The 19,074-nt window shown below is 38.7% G+C and overlaps 1 protein-coding gene across 2 annotated transcripts in view; it reads left to right on the forward strand.

Moving 5' to 3' along the window:
• SKA3 (spindle and kinetochore associated complex subunit 3) overlaps positions 1–18,802 on the forward strand; it is a 24,135-nt gene extending 5,333 nt beyond the window's left edge. The window contains exons 2-9 of one of the 2 annotated variants that reach the window (XM_011951322.1): positions 769–830; positions 946–1,111; positions 4,697–5,108; positions 10,800–10,885; positions 12,662–12,747; positions 14,875–15,078; positions 16,867–16,985; positions 17,517–18,802. In XM_011951322.1, coding sequence (XP_011806712.1) covers positions 769–830; positions 946–1,111; positions 4,697–5,108; positions 10,800–10,885; positions 12,662–12,747; positions 14,875–15,078; positions 16,867–16,985; position 17,517 — 1,136 coding nt within the window. In that variant the 3' untranslated portion in view covers positions 17,518–18,802. The remainder of the gene's footprint in view (positions 1–768; positions 831–945; positions 1,112–4,696; positions 5,109–10,799; positions 10,886–12,661; positions 12,748–14,874; positions 15,079–16,866; positions 16,986–17,516) is intronic. The other variant, XM_011951323.1, reaches the window with a different exon arrangement.
• The last annotated feature ends 272 nt before the right edge of the window (positions 18,803–19,074 follow it).

Raw genomic sequence — 19,074 nt, forward strand, 5'->3', positions numbered from 1 at the left:
CCCAGGCTGGAGTGCAGTGGCACAATCTCGGCTCACTGCAACCTCTGCCTCCTGGGTTCATGCCATTCTCCTGCCTCAGTCTCCCGAGTAGCTGGGACTATAGGCACTTGCCACTATGCCCGGCTAATTTTTTGTATTCTTTAGTAGAGACGGGGGTCTCACTGTGTTAGCCAGGATGGTCTCGATCTCCTGACCTCGTGATCCGCCCGCCTTGGCCTCCCAAAGTGCTGGGATTACAGGCATGAGCCACCACGCCCGGCCTCTACTTCTCTTTCTTGAGCTGAGGGCCAGTTATGCAGGTATGCTCATTTTATAAAGTTCATTAAGCTACGTACTTAGGATTTGTATGCTTTTCAGTATGTATGTTATACAGTCATGTTACTTAAGGGGGATGCGTTCTGAGCAATGGTAGGCAATTTTGTTATTGTGCAAACATAGAGCATATGTAACACAAACGTACATGATATGACCTATTGCACACCTAGGCTATATGGTGTAGCCTGTTGTTCCCAGACCACAAACCTATATAGCATGCGACTGCACTGAATACTGTAGGCAACTGTAAGATTATGGTAAGTATTTGTGTATCTAAACATATAAAAGGTACAGTACAAAATATGGTATTATCTTATGGTACCACTGTCATATGTGGCCTGTCATTGAACAAAATGTCATTATAAGGTATATGATTGTATACTAAGTATTCTTTTTCTTTCTCCTTTTCCTTACACTTATTGGACTTTTTTTCTTTCAATATTCATATTGAAGACTTTGAAGATTATCCAATGAGAATTTTATATGACCTTCATTCAGAAGTTCAGACTCTAAAGGTATCACTCCTACAATATTAATTTATGATTTCTCTGTGGCGAGTAATTTTTTTATCCTAAATAGATTTAGTCAGAAGTTAGAGAAATTAAAATGTATTCTCTTTATTCATAAAAGGATGACGTTAACATTCTTCTTGATAAAGCAAGATTGGAAAATCAAGAAGGCATTGATTTCATAAAGGCAACAAAAGTACTAATGGAAAAAAATTCAATGGATATTATGAAAATACGAGAGTATTTCCAGAAGTATGGATATAGTCCACGTGTCAAGAAAAATTCAGGTTTGAATAACTTCATTTTATAGCATTTGTTTTAGTATTGAAGAAACAAGGCAGCATGATTAACTAAGATGGTTTTTAATTCTAGCTCTGTCGTTATCTGATGCTTATTTGATAAACATTTAGTCAACTCTCACTGTGTGGTATGCTTTTGGAGTGCAAATCAGGGGTGCAATATAAAGACAGTCCTTGCTTTCCTTTCCAAAATGCCAAATGAAAGCTAGCACAAGGCTGTATTTAGCACATTTAGGCTAGATGGCCTATTTAAATGAAAAACTACAAGATAAATCTTTGTAACTTGGGATAGGTGGTTTCTAGTTAGCCCTGCCAATAAAAGCTGAGAGACCTCAAGGCATGTTATTTCATTTTTCTTGTTCACAGTTTTCTCTTCTGTAGAAAGAGATATTGGCTATAAAAATTTGGCAGAGTCATTTTTTGGTTCTAAAATTTTAATGAAGGGCAGTCTATCATAGTGGTTTAGAATTTGGAGCCAAAATGCCTGCGTTCAAATCTGTATTCCACCACTTAATAGCTGTATTATTATCTTTGTCAAGTTACTTAATCTTGTGCCTTACGTTCTCATTTGTAAAGTGGGAAAGTTTAGTGTATCTATCTCATGAGATTGTTTAAGGATTAAATAAGATAAAGTTTGCTTAGAGCAGTGCCTAGCATGTCAGTCACTCAAGGTTAATTATTAACTGCTGTTGTTATGCCCATACCTCTGAATGACTAACTTCAGTGTCTTCATTTCTATTATTAAATTGAACAAGTATATATTGAGGATGTGTGTGGCAGGTAAGTTAAACAGTCCATGTGAGACAGGCACACTGGCTCATGCCTGTTATTCCAGCAGTGTGGGAGACTGAGGCAGGAGGATCACTTGAGGCCAGGGCTACATAATGAGACTCTTGTGTCTACAAAAAATTGTTTTACAAAATTAATTGGGCATGATGGTGCATACTTGGAGTCCTAATTATTTGGTAGGCTGAGGCAGAAGGGATCCCTTAAGCCCAGGAATTCAAGGCCGCAGTAAGCTACTATCACGCCACTATACTCCAACCTGCATGACAGAGCGAGACCCTGCCTCAATAAATAAAATACATACATACATACATACCTACTTACAAACAACCCACACTACCACCACCCCCCCACATGGTATCATAGAATTTTGTTGACTTTGGTGTGAAGGAGCCATAGATTCAAATACTGGCTCCACCAGTTATTACATGTGTGACCTTGGGTAATTTCTGTAAGTTGCTTTTTCCTCACTTATAAGATGGGGATAATGTCTCCCTATGGAGTACTGATAATGATGATTTATTAATCTCTTAAATGGCAGTCCTGTGATAAATACATCAGTAGGTTTTTGGCAACTCTTGTAACATTTCTCAAAATTTACAGAAAGCATAATGCCAAAACAACTCAGTGACTCAGAATCTCTTCAAAGAAACAAAAACTATGAAATCAAAATATGAAACCTCAGAGATTTAAACTCAAGGCTTTTAAAACCAAACAAAACAAACAAGAAAGTATATAACCGGCCAGGCACTGTGGTTCATGCCTGTAATCCCAGCACTTTGGGAGGCCAAGGCAGGCAGATCACCTGAGGTCAGGAGTTCAAGACCATCTTGGCCAACATGGTGAGACCCTGTCTCTACTAAAAATACAAAAATTAGCTGGGTGTAGTGGTGTGTGCCTGTAATCCCAGCTACTCGTTAGGCTCATATAGGAGAATTGTTTGAACCCAGGAGGCAAAGGTTGCAGTGAGCTGAGATTGCACCACTGCACTCCAGCCTGGGTGACAGAGCAAGACTCTGTCTCAGAAAAAAAAAAAAAAAAGTATATAACCTATTAATGGTTGAGAAACTGTATATCTTTGAAATGCTCCCCTATTGTTTTTCTCAACTAGGTGTTTGATAAAGGTGTTCCAGACTAACTTAGGATAAAAACTTATCTTTATATAGCAGTCTTTGCTGTTTAGCTTGGGCATCTGGAAGTTACGAATCTAAAATAATATCATATTCTGTGTTAAATATGGAACACAGTTGATTCCATACTGTCATGAAATTTTAAAATATAGTTTCAGGCCAGGTGCAGTGGCTCATGCCTGTAATCTCAACACTTTGGGAGGCTGAGGCGGGTGGATCACTTGAGCCCAGGAGTTCAAGACCAGCCTGGGCAACATGGCGAAACCCTATCTCTACAAAAAGTACAAAAAATTATCTGGGCATGGTGGCACACGCCCATAGTACCAGCTGCCTGGGAGGCTGAGGTAGGAGAATCACCCGAGCCCAGCGTTGTGTGTGCGACTAGCTGGGGCTAGTGTCACAGGTGGTAAAGGAATTTACCAAGACAGTGGTAGGTAGAGAAAGGCAGATTTATTAAAGTATGAAAATACATTGCAAGGTGGCATTGGGCAGTACAGCAGAGAAGAGGCTGTCTGCAAAGAGGCAGAGGCTGAAGGGAAGTTTTATAGGGTCATGCTGGAGGCGGGCTAGGCACAGAGCAAGGTTGTTGTGACCAGGCATGGTGGCTCACATGTGTAATCCCAGCACATTGGGAGGCCGAGATGGGCAGATCACTTGAGCTCAGGAGTTCTAGACCAGTCTGGGCAACATGGTGAAACCCCTGTCTCTACCAAAAATACAAAAAATTAGCTGGGCATGGTGGTGTATGCCTGTAGTCCCAGCTTTGGAAGTTGAGACTGCAGTGAGCCAAGATTGCCACTGCACTCCAGCCTGGGGGACAAAGTGAGACGCTGACTCAAAAATTTAAAAAAAAAAAGTACCTACAGGTCCTTTGTGATTGGCCTTTTCTCAGAACAGTTGTTCATGGTTCTCCCCAACCTGGGGCCCTCCCCCATTGTTGCCTACATCCGGATCTGTGATAGTGCCACTGCACTCCAGCCTGGACAACAGTCAAAGCTACAGAAAATATATTCTGATGCTCACTAAAGTCTGAGAGAAAAAAAGGAAATATTAAGAAAAACTAGTAAATCACATTAAGGGTATAAGAAAATTGGACTTTTATTTGTGAATATTAATTTTTCATCTTATAACACTTTAACTTGCTTTCCTCCTCTAATGTATAATCACAATGGGATATGGGTGCACAAGAGATACATGTCGGAACTTTATTAAAGGGACAATTGAAATAGCATTTCAGCTGAGTGTGGTGGCTCATGCCTGAAATGCCATCATTCTGGGGGCCAAGGCAGGAGGATCATTTGAGCCCAGGAGTTTGACACCAGCCTGGGCAACATGATAAGACCCCATCTCCACAAAAAAATTTAAAACTTAGCTGAGCATGGTGGCACACCTACAGTCCCAGCTACCCCAGGAGCTGAGATGGGACGATCACTTGAGCCCAGGAGGTCAAGTCTGCAGTGAGCTGTGATCACACCTCTGTACTCCAGCCTGGGTGGCAGAGCGAGACCCTGTCTCAATAAATAATAAATAAAATGTTTAGACAATCGGAACTTTTGCTGATTTGGGAAATTTCAGATAAGCTGTTTTCTGTTGTTTTTGTAAACATGAAAGTTTCCGTTTTGATGTTTGACCAGAATATTCTGATTTTTCCTCCTAGTACACGAGCAAGAAGCCATTAACTTTGACCCAGAGTTGTCTAATTGTGAAAATATTCAGAAGCCTGATGTGAAAGATGATCTGTCTGATCCTCCTGTTGCAAGTAGTTGTATTTCTGAGAAGTCTCCACGTAGTCCACAACTTTCAGATTTTGGACTTGAGCGGTACATGGTATCCCAAGTTCCACCAAACCCTCCGCAGGCAGTGAACAACTATAAGGAAGAGCTTGTAATTGTAACTCCGCCTACCAAGCAATCACTAGTAAAAGTACTAAAAACTCCAAAATGTGCACTAAAAATGGATGATTTTGAGTGTGTAACTCCTAAATTAGAACACTTTGGTATCTCTGAATATACTATGTGTTTAAATGAAGATTACACAATGGGACTTAAAAATGTGAGGAATAATAAACGGTAAGTAGCTCTGTTAAAAGGCATCTTTTCTCTAGCTTTCTAAACCTTTTGTATTTATTGATTTTCTTCCAGAAGAAATATAATGTTTCAGACAACATTTTTCCTTTAAAAAGTTTTCACATTTTTTAAATTTTATTTCAGTAGGTTTTAGGGGAACAGGTGGTGTTTGGTTACATCAATAAGTTCTTTAGTGGTAAGGTTTTCAGATACTTTATATTACAGATCTTCTCGAATCACCAATACTGTCAATAAAGTGTGAGCTGTCGGTTTCTTCAGGTGAGAGACTACAGAAGACGTGATAAGGGCCTGAAAAAAAGATGGTATTTGTAGGGATAAAAAAGAGGGAATAAAATTAAAGGGGTAAAATTAGTAAGAACTTGTGATTGATTTGCTGTGGAGACTTGGGAAGAGAGGATGAGCTAGGATAAACCCCGACTTTCTGTTTTCTTGCTTGGGGTGATGTTGGAGAGAACAGGAAAAGAATACCTGGAGTACGGGGGATAGGTGATGTGTTGACATGTTGGTTTTGACATTGTTAGTGCCTCTTCATGCTTAGGCATTCTAATATCAGTTTAAAGCTCAGTGAAGAAGTCAGTGCTAAACTAGATGTGGGAGCCATTAGCATGGAAATGGTGATTAAAACCGCGAGAGTTACAATGAAAGTACCACTTATCAAAGTAGCCAAGCAGTGTCTAAAGATAAATACTTATCATTAAAAACTTACTATTAAAGAAAGAAAATAAACATTCATGTCAAAGAGTCAGAAAAAAACCCCACAACTCTGGGGAAAAGAAGAAACACTAAAGATAACATAAAATTTTAATCCAAAAGATTTTTAAAAGAGTTGAATTGATAAACCTAAGAACTAGTCCTTATCTAAACATAAATACAAATAACTAAGAACTAAGGACTGTGTTGTGTGTTTTGTTTTGTTTTGTTTTGTTTTTGAGATGGTCTTGTTCTGTCGCCCAGGCTGGAGTGCAATGGCTCAATCTCAGCTCACTACAACCTCCTGGGTTCAAGTGATTCTCATGCCTCAGCCACCTAAGTAGCTGGAATTGCAGGGGCACGCCACCACATTTGGCTAATTTTTGTATTTTTAGTAGAGACAGGGTTTCACCATGTTGGCTGGTCTTGAACTCCTGGCCTCAAGTGATCCACCTGCCTCGGCCTCCCAAAGTACTGGGTTTACAGGCATGAGCCACTGTGCCTGGCCTATGTTTTTATTTTTCTAAGCTGTCAGAAAATATCATAGGGTATGGAATTGGGAAATTTGAAAATTTCAGATAAAGTTTTGGAAAATAATACAAAGTGATAAAAATTGACTTGAAGTAGAAAACCTGGGTAGAGCAGTAATCAGAGAAGAAAACTGAAAAAGTTATCAGATAACAGGACAGGCACAGTGGATCACTTGAGGTTAGGAGTTCAAGACCAGCCTGGCCAACAGGATGAAATCCTGTCCGTATTAAAAATACAAAAAAATAGCTGGGTTTGGTGGTAGGCACCTGTAATCCCAACTACTTGGAAGGCTGAAGCAGGAGAGTTGTTTGAACCCAGGAGGTGGAGGTTGCAGTAAGCTGAGATCAAGCCACTGTACTCCAGCCTAGACAACAAGAGCAAAACTCTCTCCAAAAAAGAAAAAGAAAAAAAAGAATTATCAGATAACAAGCTCCAAAAAGCTCTGAGCATGGATGGTGTTCTGGATGAATCCTTTCGAATGTTATGTCATGTCATGCCATGCTGTTGTCATTGTTTTGAGATAAGGTCTCGCTCTGTTCCCAGGCTGGAGTGCACTGGGGCAATCTCAGCGCACTGAGTTCAAGTGATTCTCGAGCCTCAGCCACCCGAGTAGCTGGGACTACAGGCATGAGCCACCATGCCTGGCTAATTTTTCTATTTTTAGTAGAGATGGGGTTTTGCCATGTTGCCCAGGCTGCTCTTGAACTCCTGGGCTCAAGTAATCCACCTGCCTCAGCTTCCCAGAGTGCTGGGATTATAGGTGTGAGCTACCACGCCCAGCCTAACATCATTCTTGATGCTGTGGCCAGTGTAATGAGATAGGAAATAAGAAATATTTCTGTGTTGCACTTCTAGGCCATTTTGTACCTAGGCAACTCAAGAAAATCACATGAAAAACTTATAGAAATAATAAAATTCAAGTAAGAGGCTGATAGAAGATATATATTTTATATAGTTACATAGGGCAACTATTTCTTTTCTTTCTTTGTTTTCTTTTCTTTTCTTTCTTTCGACAGGTTCTTAGTCTGTCACCCAGGTTGGAGTGCAGAGGCATCACCATAGCTCACAGCAGTTTCGACTTCCTAGATTCAAGCAGTCCTCCTGCCTCAGCTTCCCAAGTAGTAGGTGGGGACGACAGGTGTGGACCACCAGGCCTGACTAATTTTTTTTTTTTAACTTTCTGTAGAGACAGGGTCTCACTATGTTGTCTAGGCTAGTCTCTTAAGTCCTGGCCTCAAGTGATCCTGAAGGTATTTTTGAAGTAAAGATGATTCAGTAAATTATACTGTAACAATTAGTTAACTGGAAAAAAATCAAGTTGTCTCTACCTCGAGTCAATATAAAATATAGATAGATCAAAAATATAAATATTTAGATAAATTATTTAAAAAGTAAAAGAAAATATAGATAAATTAGCTGTTTAAACAGTGAAAGGGTATACTGCAACTATCAATATGTTTGTAATTGCAAGAAAGTGGTAATGATTAGACATCTTAACAATATTTGTTTGTTCTATTCAGAAATATGGAAGGGAACATGAGTCAGGCATGGTGATTCATGCCTTAGTCCCACCTGCTTGGGAGGCTGAGTTAGGAGAATCACATGAGCCTGGGAGTTTGAAACCAGACTGGGCAACATAGCTAGATCCCACCTCTAAAAGAATAAAAATTAAATAAATAGACTGGAACATGAAGCATATAAAGGATAAAAAATAAACCAAGAAAAGAATTGCATTGAGGACTATGTTACACACATACTGATAAGAAGCCACTAACATACCAAAAGCTACCTAGGCAATGGACAGGAATAGATATGACTAATAAATATTTTAAAAACAGTTTTGTCTATCAAAATAGTACAAAGAATATTTGTTTTAACTGTTAGAAGAGTACAATGAAACGTGTGTTCATGTATCATTGTCAGGAATGTTTCATGGAAAGAGTTGATTCTTAAGTGTTTAAAACCTTTTACCTAGTCATTTTACCTCTAGGAAAACTTGACAAACATTTTGGCACAGTAGTATTTATTACAGCCTTATTTTAAATGGGGAAAATTGGACAGAACCAAAATAGTTAACAGTAGGAAGTAGTTAAATTATGGCATGACATCAAAGCTAGAAATTATAGTAAAGAATATGGATAGATTTGATCACATACAAAATTTAAACTACTGTATCATAAAATATTTGACCAATGACAAAGCAGGAAAAGTTTTATAACATGATATAATATATGTGCATATATATGTTATATATATATACATAACATGTTTTAAAAACCCAGATGCAGTAATTGGTGAAAGACATCCCATTTTTAAAACGAGCAAAGACATGAACTAACAAAAGAAGAGGCCAGGCGCAGTGGCTCACGCCTGTAATCCCAACACTTTGGGAGGCCGAAGTGGGTGGATCACTTGAGGTCAGGAGTTTGAGACCAGCCTGGCCAACATGGTGAAATCCTGGCTCTACTAAAAATACACAAATTAGCTGGGCACCTGCAGTCCCAACTACTCAGTCGGCTGAGGCAGGAGAATCACTTGAACCCTAGAGGCCAGAGGCTGCAGTGAGCCGAGATCGTGCCACTGCACTCCAGTCTGGGTGACAGAGTGAGACTCCATCTCAAGATAAAAAAAAAAAAAACAGAAGAAATACAATTGACCAATAAGCATATGAACACTTTTAGCCTTGCAGGTAATGAAGGAAATTCAAATACAAAAATAAGATGTCATTTTTCAACTATCCAGATGCACGTTTTATTTCCAAGTTTTAACTAGGTTTGTTAATGTTAAGAGAGAGAATACCAAAAAAGACAGGTTATATTCAGTGTTGATAAAGACATAAGAAAATGCTTTTATAATGCTGGTGGCCATTGGTGAATCAATCTTAGGGAAAGTTGCCAGTGTATATAAAAGCCTCTGAAATTTTACTTAAATGAACAAGGAAAATAATCAAAGTGTGCAGTTATATAGAAATAAAACACTATTATTTCATTTATAGTTCAAAAGCACAAAAATTATATTTAGAGTACACAAATAAGTAGTTAAAGTACCAAGCAAATCTAGATAGAAATTTACCTTTGTAGGGCAGAGATGGGTACCAAGATGGGAAGCTTCCACAGGGGACTACACAGGTACTAGTAGTAGTTTTTCTTTCTCTCTTTTTTTCTTTTATTTTTAGAGACAGGGTCTCACTGTCCTATTTTGGTTCTTTCCAATTTTCCCCTATTATAAATAAGCTGTAATAAATACTACTGTGCCAAAATGTTTGTTGAGTTTTCCTAGAGGTAAAATGACTGGGTAAAAGGTTTTAGACATTTGAAAACCACCTCTTTCCATGAAACATTCCCAACACCCAGGCTAAAGTGCAGTGGCAGGATGGTAGCTCACCGCAACCATGAACTGGGTTCAAGTGGTTCTTCCACCTGGGCCTCCTCTGTAGCTGAGGTTATAGTTATGTGCTGCAACTCCCAGCTAATTTTAATATTTTTATTTTTTGTAGAGACGGGGTCTTGCTATGTTGCGCAGCCTGGTCTCCAACTCCTAGCCTAAAGAGATCCTCCCACTTTGGCCCCACAACATGCATAAGCCACTATGCCCAGCCCTTTTATTTTTAGAGATTTTATGCAACATATATTCTTTTGCCATACTGTATATACACTTTAAAAAAAATGTTTACACAATGACCAGGCGTGATGGCTCACACCTGTAATCCCAGCACTTTGGGAGGTCAGGGTGGGTGGATCACCTGAGGTCAAGAGTTTGAGACCAGCCTGGCCAACGTGGTGAAACCCTGTCTCTACCAAAAAAATACAAAAACATTAGCCAGGCACAGTGGTGTGTGCCTATAGTCCCAGCTACTGGGGAGGCTTACGTGGGAGAATCACTTGAAACTGGGAGGTGGAGGTTGCAATGAGCTGAGATTGCACCACTGCACTTCAGCCTGGGAACAGATCGAGACCCTGTCTCAGAAAAAAAAAAAAATGTTTGCACAAGATGTTAAAGACAGCATGGGTCATTATGTTTAAATTCAAAACTGGAAACTTATAAGTGAAAATCAATCCTGAACTATCTTGTATTCAGTGATATTCTCTTTATAACTATTTTACAGACATCTGTGTAATTGTCTAGGACAATGATAATCAGATGACAGGATCAGTCATTTTAGTCTTAAAAAAATGGCAAGTTTTTAATCTATATATGTATACTGGTTATAAAATTCCACTTTAGGATTTGGAAGCCCCATGAGCTACATAGTTCCTTTTTTGAACTAATAAGTTGAAGTTAATGGTCCTTAACTGTTTTATGCCATGGATATATATGAATTTGTTTCATGGAACTTCTATACCATAAAGCATAACTGAATGTCCAAACTTGATATTTAGTAAGGTTAAATTTTTTCCCAGAGATTGAATGTTAACTTTTTTAACCTTGTAATTTCCCTATGAATCACACCAGTGAGGAGGCCATAGATACAGAATCCAGGCCCAATGATAATGTTTTTGCCACTCCTGGCTCCACTATCCAGCAGCTGGAAAAAAGTGGTAAGTATAAAATCAAGTTACTTCTCAGGAACATTTTTCCCAAACTATCTTTGAACAAAATTGATTTCATCATCTTAGACATTCTAATAGTTTTCTTCATCTGTTTAATTCCTAATGTTGGATTACATTAAGTACCATTTCATTCAGCATGATTTTGTCCAAGAGAAAGAAAATTTTCTGGTATGTTTTTAATACTATTGATTATATTCAGTATTTGTAAGCTTGTTTTTAACATTTTAATTTGAAACATACATATTTATTCACCAATCTTTTGATGTAGAGCCATGGTACTTTTTGTTTTAACCTATTGATTAGAGTTGTACATTATCTTTCTTATATAAACCACACACAGAATACCTCAGCTGTCATTTTAAATTTTGGTTTCTTTTGAATAGCTCAGTAACTTAAAGAAAATTTTCATACATTGTTTTCATATTTGTCCCAGCAAACATGAAAACATTGGTGTTCATGAAAAAGCAAGATTAAAAAATCCTAGAGTTTTATGATTTTTTTTGTTTTGTTTTCTTTGAGACAGGCTCTTACTCTGTTGCCCAGGCTGGAGTGTAGTGACATGATCTTGGCTCACTGCAGCCTCAGCTTCTCAGGCTCAAGCAATCCTCTCAAGTAGCTGGGACTACAGGCACACACCATGACGTCCAGCTAATTTTTGTATTTTTTGTATAGATGGGGATTTGCCATGTTGCCCAGGCTGGTCACAGTTGTAGACTACTCACTGCAACCTCTGCCTCTTGGACTCAACCAATCCTCCCACCTCAGCCCCCAACGTAGCAGGGACTATAGGCGTACACCACCATGCCCAGCTAATTTTTGTATTTTTTTGGTAGAGGGGTTTCACCATGTTACCCAGGCTGGTCTCAAACTCCTGGACTCAAGTGATCCGCCCACCTTGACCTCCCAAAGCACTTCATCCTTTTTAATTGATAAATAGTATTCTACTGTATATATGAGCCATATTCATTTGCTGATTAAGAGGTAATGTTTTTATTTTTTATTATTATAGGCAGTGCCCTAAGGAAATTTTCTGTAGTGCATATGTGTATTTCTCATCTAGGAGTAACATTGCCGGCTCAAAGGACATGCACATTTTTACTTATTCTAGAAAATGCTGAATAGTCAGCTAAGAGTGGCTGTTAAGATTTATCTTCTCACTAGTGGTGTTGAGTTCCTGTTTCTCCATCTTTTCCAACACTTGATGACTTTTAGACTTAAAATATTTTGCCAGTTAGATTGTTTTTCTAACATTTACCTTTTCTCTTTGCTGTTTTTTAAGGTTGCCTCGATGATACTGTGTGTCCTAGATAGCAATTGTCTGTATATGCACTGGTCTCTCTTGTTCTTATCTTTAATTTTCCCATCCCTGGTTAATGTTACACTGTTTTTAACTACTGTACCTTTGGAGTAAGTCCTGCCATCTTGGAAGGCAAGTGACCTGTTCTCCCTCTTCCTCCTCCTTTGTCAGAAGTTTGATAATTTTCTCCATAAAGGTTTTACACCATTTTTAATAGATATATTTGTAGAATCTTGTCTTTGTTGCTACTGTGAAAAGTATCTTTTTTCAAATTATATGTGTAATAGTTTGTTGCTTTTATGTTTAGTATACATTACAACTGTTTGTTATTGTGTATTGCTCTTGCATCCTTGCTGAATTTTATTAGTGCTAATGGTAATTACATATGTGAATATGAGATTTTTTTTCCTGTCCAGTTAAGTATACTATAGTTACAATTTTTTGTGACCATTTTATGTGTCTTTCAGATGCCGAGTATACCAATTCTCCTTTGGTACCTACATTCTGTACTCCTGGTTTGAAAATTCCATCTACAAAGAACAGCATAGCTTTGGTAACTTTCCGTAAAATTGAAAGCCACAATCTTTCTCCTAAAGACTCAGATACACTACTGCTTGCAGACTCAAAGAGGCTATTTAGAAGACATGGATGAATCCAGCTTTTAGGAGTGTATTTACAGTGCATTTCTGGAGGGTAGCTTGGCAGCATAAGTCAATTGCTCTAAAAAATATTTTTCTTTTTTTTCTTTTGTTTTTGTTTTTGAGACCGGGTCTCGCTCTGTCACCCAAGCTGGAGTGCAGTGGCGCAATCTCAGCTCGCTGCAACCTCCACCTCCCGAGTTCAAGCGATTCTAGCTTGTCTAGAATCAAGCTGTCTTGCCCTCCCGAGTAGCTGGGACTACAGGCGCCTGCCACCACACCCGGCAGGGTTTTTTTATTTTTAGTAGAGATGGGGTTTCACCTTGTTAGCCAGGATGGTCTTGATCTACTGACCTTGTGATCCGCCCGCCTGGGCCTCCCAAAGTGCTGGGATTACAGGCGTGAGCCACCACGCCCGGCTAAAAAATATTTTTCATACCCTTAAACCATATCTCAGAATTTTTTCTAAGGCAAAATGGGACAAAGATTTAAAACAAGTTACAGAGTAAGGAACAGCATTATTTGTAAGCACAAAACATGGGAAATGGTACAAATATCGAATGATATCGAAGAACTAAAACACAGCAAGGCATATCCATAAGATCAGGTGTTACGTACACTATCATGTGTTTTTCAAAACAGATGAGAGCATATAAAAAGAATGTTTTCAAGAAATATTAATCATATGGAAAATGATGTGTGTCTGTGTACACACACGCGCATATGTACACACATATGTTTTACAGAAAAAGAGTGGATAGAAAAGCAAAGTGTAGTTATCTCTGGGTGATAAAATTATGGGTAATTTTGTGCTTTTTTCCCCCTAAATTTTACCAGTGAATAAATTTAATCAGATTTCATCAAATCAAAACCTTATCCCTCTTTAGTCAATATGGTCACTTAACCAATGCTATAGAAAACCAACACTGTGTTAGGGCATCCAATAGAATTTTCTGTAATGATGGAAATGTTTTGTAATCTGCACTGTCCAGTATGGTAGCCACGAATCACGTTATTGAGCACTGAAAATGTGGCTAGTATATCTGAAGAACTAATATTTAATTCTTTAATTTTTATTTAATTTTGATTAACTTTAAAGAGTCCTGTGTGGCTATGGCTACTATATTGTACAGTGCAGCTGTGGATGAACATAGGGCTGTGTTAGCAATTGAAGTATCAGGTTATCTGCCTGTTAGTACCTGCCATTTACAATTAATCTACTCCTTATGTTCACGTGGAAGGTACCCTACTGAGGTGACACTCTATGCTCTCTCTCTGTTAACTCTGACCTGAGAGAGATGGAGCGACTTACCCAACTGGCTGGTTTAGCATGAATAGTCTGCATACTAAACTTACCTCTGATCTGCTTTCTTCCTCTTGGGAGGGCGTGTGGTAACACTTGTTCATTCATGCTGTGATTTTCCTCTGCCTACACTCACTGTTGCCTGAGATGGGGTGGGTGTATCCATCTAAATCTTTGGTTCATTCTATTTAGTTAGACACTAAGCTTTTTGTTTTTTTTTTTTTTTGTTTTTTTTTTGGGTGAGATGGAGTCTCACCCTGTCACCCAGGCTGGAGTGCAATGGCGCAATCTTGGCTCACTGCAACCTCCGCCTCCTGGGTTGAAGCAATTCTCCTACCTCAGCCTCCTGAGTAGCTGGGATTACAGGCATGCACCACCACACCTGGCTCAATTTTTATATTTTTAGTAGAGACGGGGTTTCGCCATGTTGGTGAGGCTGGTCTCAAACTCCTGACCTCGTGATCCGCACACCTCGGCCTCCCAAAGTGCTGGGATTACAGGTGTGAGCCACCACAACTTGCTGACATTAAGCTTTAACTCAGCCTTTATTGGTAATGAAAGTGATATTTTGTCCTCTGTGTGCCATTTGTTCTTGATTTTGTTTAGAACTTGGTCAGAGAAGATGGGGCATATGGGGGCCTACTTAGAGACCCCAACAGAACTAACAAATGATTAACCGTTTTTGTTTACTACATTATGTTATATTACCATAATTTAATGGTTTGTTTTTATTCAATAGGTATCCACAAATTACCCATTATCAAAAACAAATAGTTCACCAAATGATTTGGAAGTTAAAGATCATACTTCGTTGGTTTTAAATTCAGACACATGCTTTGAGAATTTAACAGATCCCTCTTCACCTACAATTTCTTCTTATGAGAATCTGCTCAGAACACCTACGCCTCCAGAAGTAACTAAAATTCCAGAAGATATTCTCCAGGTTATTTTTCCAGGCTATTTTTTTTTCTGATATTCTTTTCAAAATGAAATACTTAAAGACCTGAAACTGCATGTAAACTGTCTTATTTATCATTGAGCTAATGTGCTAATTTTGGTGATGAGAAAATCCAAATTCTAGGCTGTCAGGACCTTATTTTCCAGTACTTGTTCAACTGTGGTTTCCATGTCGATCATGGTTCCATTGGAAGTGTTGCTGGCAAAGTCAGAAAAGTCATTTACCCTACAATTTCCCAGAACCAGGGTATCATGAATAACATGTCAGTGCTTCTTGAACTTGAGACTTGTTGGACCTCAGTTTAGGAAACACTGATTGATGTATATTAGAATATAGTCATGTGCTACATAACGTTTTGGTCAATGACAGACCGCATATGCCGTAGCAATGATAATATTAGGATACTGTATTTTTACTGTACATTTTCTATAAGTACTAGATACACAAGTACTTATCACTGTGTAGCAAGTGCCTGCACTATTCAGGACAGTTATATGCTGTAGAGGTTTGTAGCCTAGGAGCAATAGGCTGTACCATATACCCTGGGTGTGCAGTAGGGTATACCATCTAGGCTTGTGTAAGTACTGTGATATTCACACACGATGAAATCACCTCATGATGCATTTCTCAGAATGTATCCCTATTGTTAAGTGATGCCTGACTGTATCCGATTCTTTAGTATTTAACAGCAGTTACCATTACTCTACCAATGACTTATAACAACTGCCAATTCTAAATAACCAGTCTGATTCTTTGACAGTCCCCCTCCTTAATAGAAGTTACAGTGTTTGGCAATTATTACTTACATGTATGGAATTCTTAATAACCATTCTAGAAATCTTCCTGACTTAAGAAGACCCATGAGAAGGATAAATCACTTAGGAAAATACTCAGATGCCTTTAGAACTGACTTATGCTGGGATATCAATAAAGTACTTGTTATCCTTTTTTCTCTTTTCTGCTTTTCTGGAAGAAATAATAAATTGCGTGAAGAAGGAGCATCTTCTGTCTTTATGAAAATTATATAGTTTCCACTTCCCAACGGTTGCTTCATCTCTACTTGTTTCTATGTAAAAGGAAGGAAAGCTTATATTTAATATATCATCTCTTTATGCATGAAAAAATTATAGCTAATATTTCATGTTCTCCTATCATAATTTTTGTAATTGATGACCTTCCTTTTGAGCATTCATTTTACATCTTTCCTTTTGTGTAGTTTAACATCTTTGTTAAGGCTTAATTTGCTCTCAGGGATATATTGCTACTTGTTTTCACTAACCTCAGTCAGAATACATTTTAGGCTTTAAAAATCAGTCCTTCACATCCAAGTTAAATTTCTAATATCCCTATCTTTTCATTGCTGTTAGCATGTCTTTTTTTTTTTTTTTTTTTTTAGAACGAGTCTTGTTCTGTCTCCCAGGCTGGAGTGCAGTGGCATGATCTCAGCTCACTGCAACCTCCACCTCCAGGGTTGAAGTGATTCTTCTGCCTCAGCCTCCCGAGTAGCTGGGATTACAGGTGTGTGCCACCACTCCTGGCTAATTTTTGTATTTTTAGTAGAGACAGGGTTTCACCTGTTGTCCAGGCTGGTCTCAAACTCCTGACCTCAAGTGATCCACCTGCCTTGGCCTCCCAAAGTGCTAGGACTACAGGTGTGAGCCACCACACCCGGCCCGTAGCTTGTATTGAACATTTTATAACTTCTTCCAAATTTAGGTTATGTTGTTCATATGGCTCAATAAAAAGAAATTTGCTTTTCTTTTTTTTTTTTAGCTTTTATCAAAATACAACTCAAACCTAGCTACTCCAGTAGCAATTAAAGCAGTGCCACCCAGTAAAAGGTTCCTTAAACATGGACAGAACATCCGAGATGTCAGCAACAAAGAAAACTGGTGAGTATGTTACCTTTGTAAAGAAAGTTCGTGTGTTATTTGAGGAGGACATTTAAAAATTAACATTTGACCATCCTGGCCAACATGGTGAAACCTTGTCTCTACTAAAAATACAAAAATTAGCCAGGTGTGGTGGTGCACACCTGTAGTCCCAGCTACTCAGGAGGCTGAGGCAGGAGAATTGCTTGAATCTGGGAGGCGGAGGTTGCAGTGAGCAGAGATGGCTCCACTCACTCCGGCCTAGCAACAGAGCGAGACTCCGTCTCAAAAAAAAAAAGAAAAAAACATTTAAATGTTAGTAAAAATTTTGTTTTTAATTGACATTTGGCAGCTTAATAGCCTGTCTCTATCTTTTGATACAGAACTTGTGATCCCTGAATTTCAGATTCCCAAATTATCCAGTCTAATGATATCAGTGGGAATCTATCCTCAATTATTTTATAAGTGTAAAATATATAGCCACAGTATTGTCATTGTCTTAATGGCTTTTAATTATATTAAATTGATATTTTTTATTTGTATCTGTTGCAGAAATTCTAATGGATCTATCCATTACAAGAAACTGAACAGAATGAGATTAAAGCAGAGCTGGACCGATTTTATCATTCACATTCCTCTGCCTCTTTCCCCTTTTTAAACACTGACCCATTTTAAAGAGGAACATGAACATTAACATCATAATACGCTTTTTACGAAGTTTCGATAAGGTTTAACCTTAGTCTTGTTGACATGTAGTCCGGTCATTCACTCTTTAAGGATTATTAGTGTTTCATTGATACTAAATTACCCAGCTTAATCAACAGAATGGTTTAAGTAGTACCAGGAAGTAGGACAAGTAATTTTAAAAATATAAAGGTGGTTGCTACTCAGATGAGGCTGCCCCTGACCTGGCCAGGGAGACATTGCTGCCAGCCAGCTCTGCCTTCCCATCATCTCCTTTCAGGACCGTCCCACACCTTTTACTTCCTCAGTGCTGTCTGAAGATGCAGTTGCTGTTGTTTGCAAACAACAGGAACACCAGTTAAACTAATTAGGAAAAAAGGGAGATTTCCAGGCCTGGGTAACTATATACTGTGACCACTGGAGGCGGAGACAGGTCTCGACAGTTGGAACCAGGAACTCTGCTGTCAGGTTGTGAGTTTGTTTCTCTTGTCTCCCAGCTTTTCACTGTGTGGGGTCTTTTCTCTCATGTCAGCTCTTTCTATCACATGGCAGCTGACCTCTCACGCTCCACTCTCGAGCTTGGACACCCAGTAGACCCCGAACCTCACTCTCTCTAAAAGGTTCTGAGGGCTCGTCCTAGGCCAGGGGCCTTCCTGTGCGCTGTTAGCTATGGCCACGGGAGCCTCTAGAGCTGCCTGGTAGCTTCAGGCTGACCTGCTTATCAAGCCTACGATCGTTCTGATTTAAGTACAACTGGAAAGTATTATCTAATTAAGTTCATGATAGTGCTTTTGGAGAACTTGTCAAATTACAGCCAATGAGAAAAAAGGACCTAACATACTGTGGAGAACCATTAAAAATTTGAGAAGAAACAATTAAGTATTATGTCAGTGTGCTTCAAAGGCTTAGTTTTGGGAATTTGATGCAGTAAAGATTACCCTGTTTTGTGATGGTTCCTTGAAAGTCAAATGGGGGACCTGTCCATTGTGTTTTATTAATCTTGTCAGAAAACTGTCACCAAAACAAAACTTGATTTTGTCCTTGTTCTAGAAGTTACTGGGTAGTTGTAAGTATAATTTTTGTTAAATATAATGTAAAATAAAATTTTAAGATATTTAGTTTTGTTTTTCAAAATAAAGCTCTAGTCAGCTTTATGTATGCCATTGACTCTGAAATGTATACCAGCCTTTTACTGTGTACCGTGTGTATATAAATCCACAGAACCGGATGAGCTGCTTAGGGAGGGAATATATTCAAAGTATACCACGGACCAAATCCTGGAGTTCTCCCAACTTTAGAGGATGGAAAGGGGCAAAATCATCTAGCAAAGGAGACTGAGAAGAGGCCAGTGAAGTAGGAAGAAAGTATTTCAAGGAGAGTGACGATTCTGTCAGTATTGCTGAGAATTCAAGTAAAAAGAGGACTG

Source organism: Colobus angolensis, unplaced genomic scaffold (genome assembly GCF_000951035.1).
Source record: "Colobus angolensis palliatus isolate OR3802 unplaced genomic scaffold, Cang.pa_1.0 Scaffold318, whole genome shotgun sequence".
In the NCBI taxonomy this organism is placed as follows: domain Eukaryota; kingdom Metazoa; phylum Chordata; class Mammalia; order Primates; family Cercopithecidae; genus Colobus; species Colobus angolensis.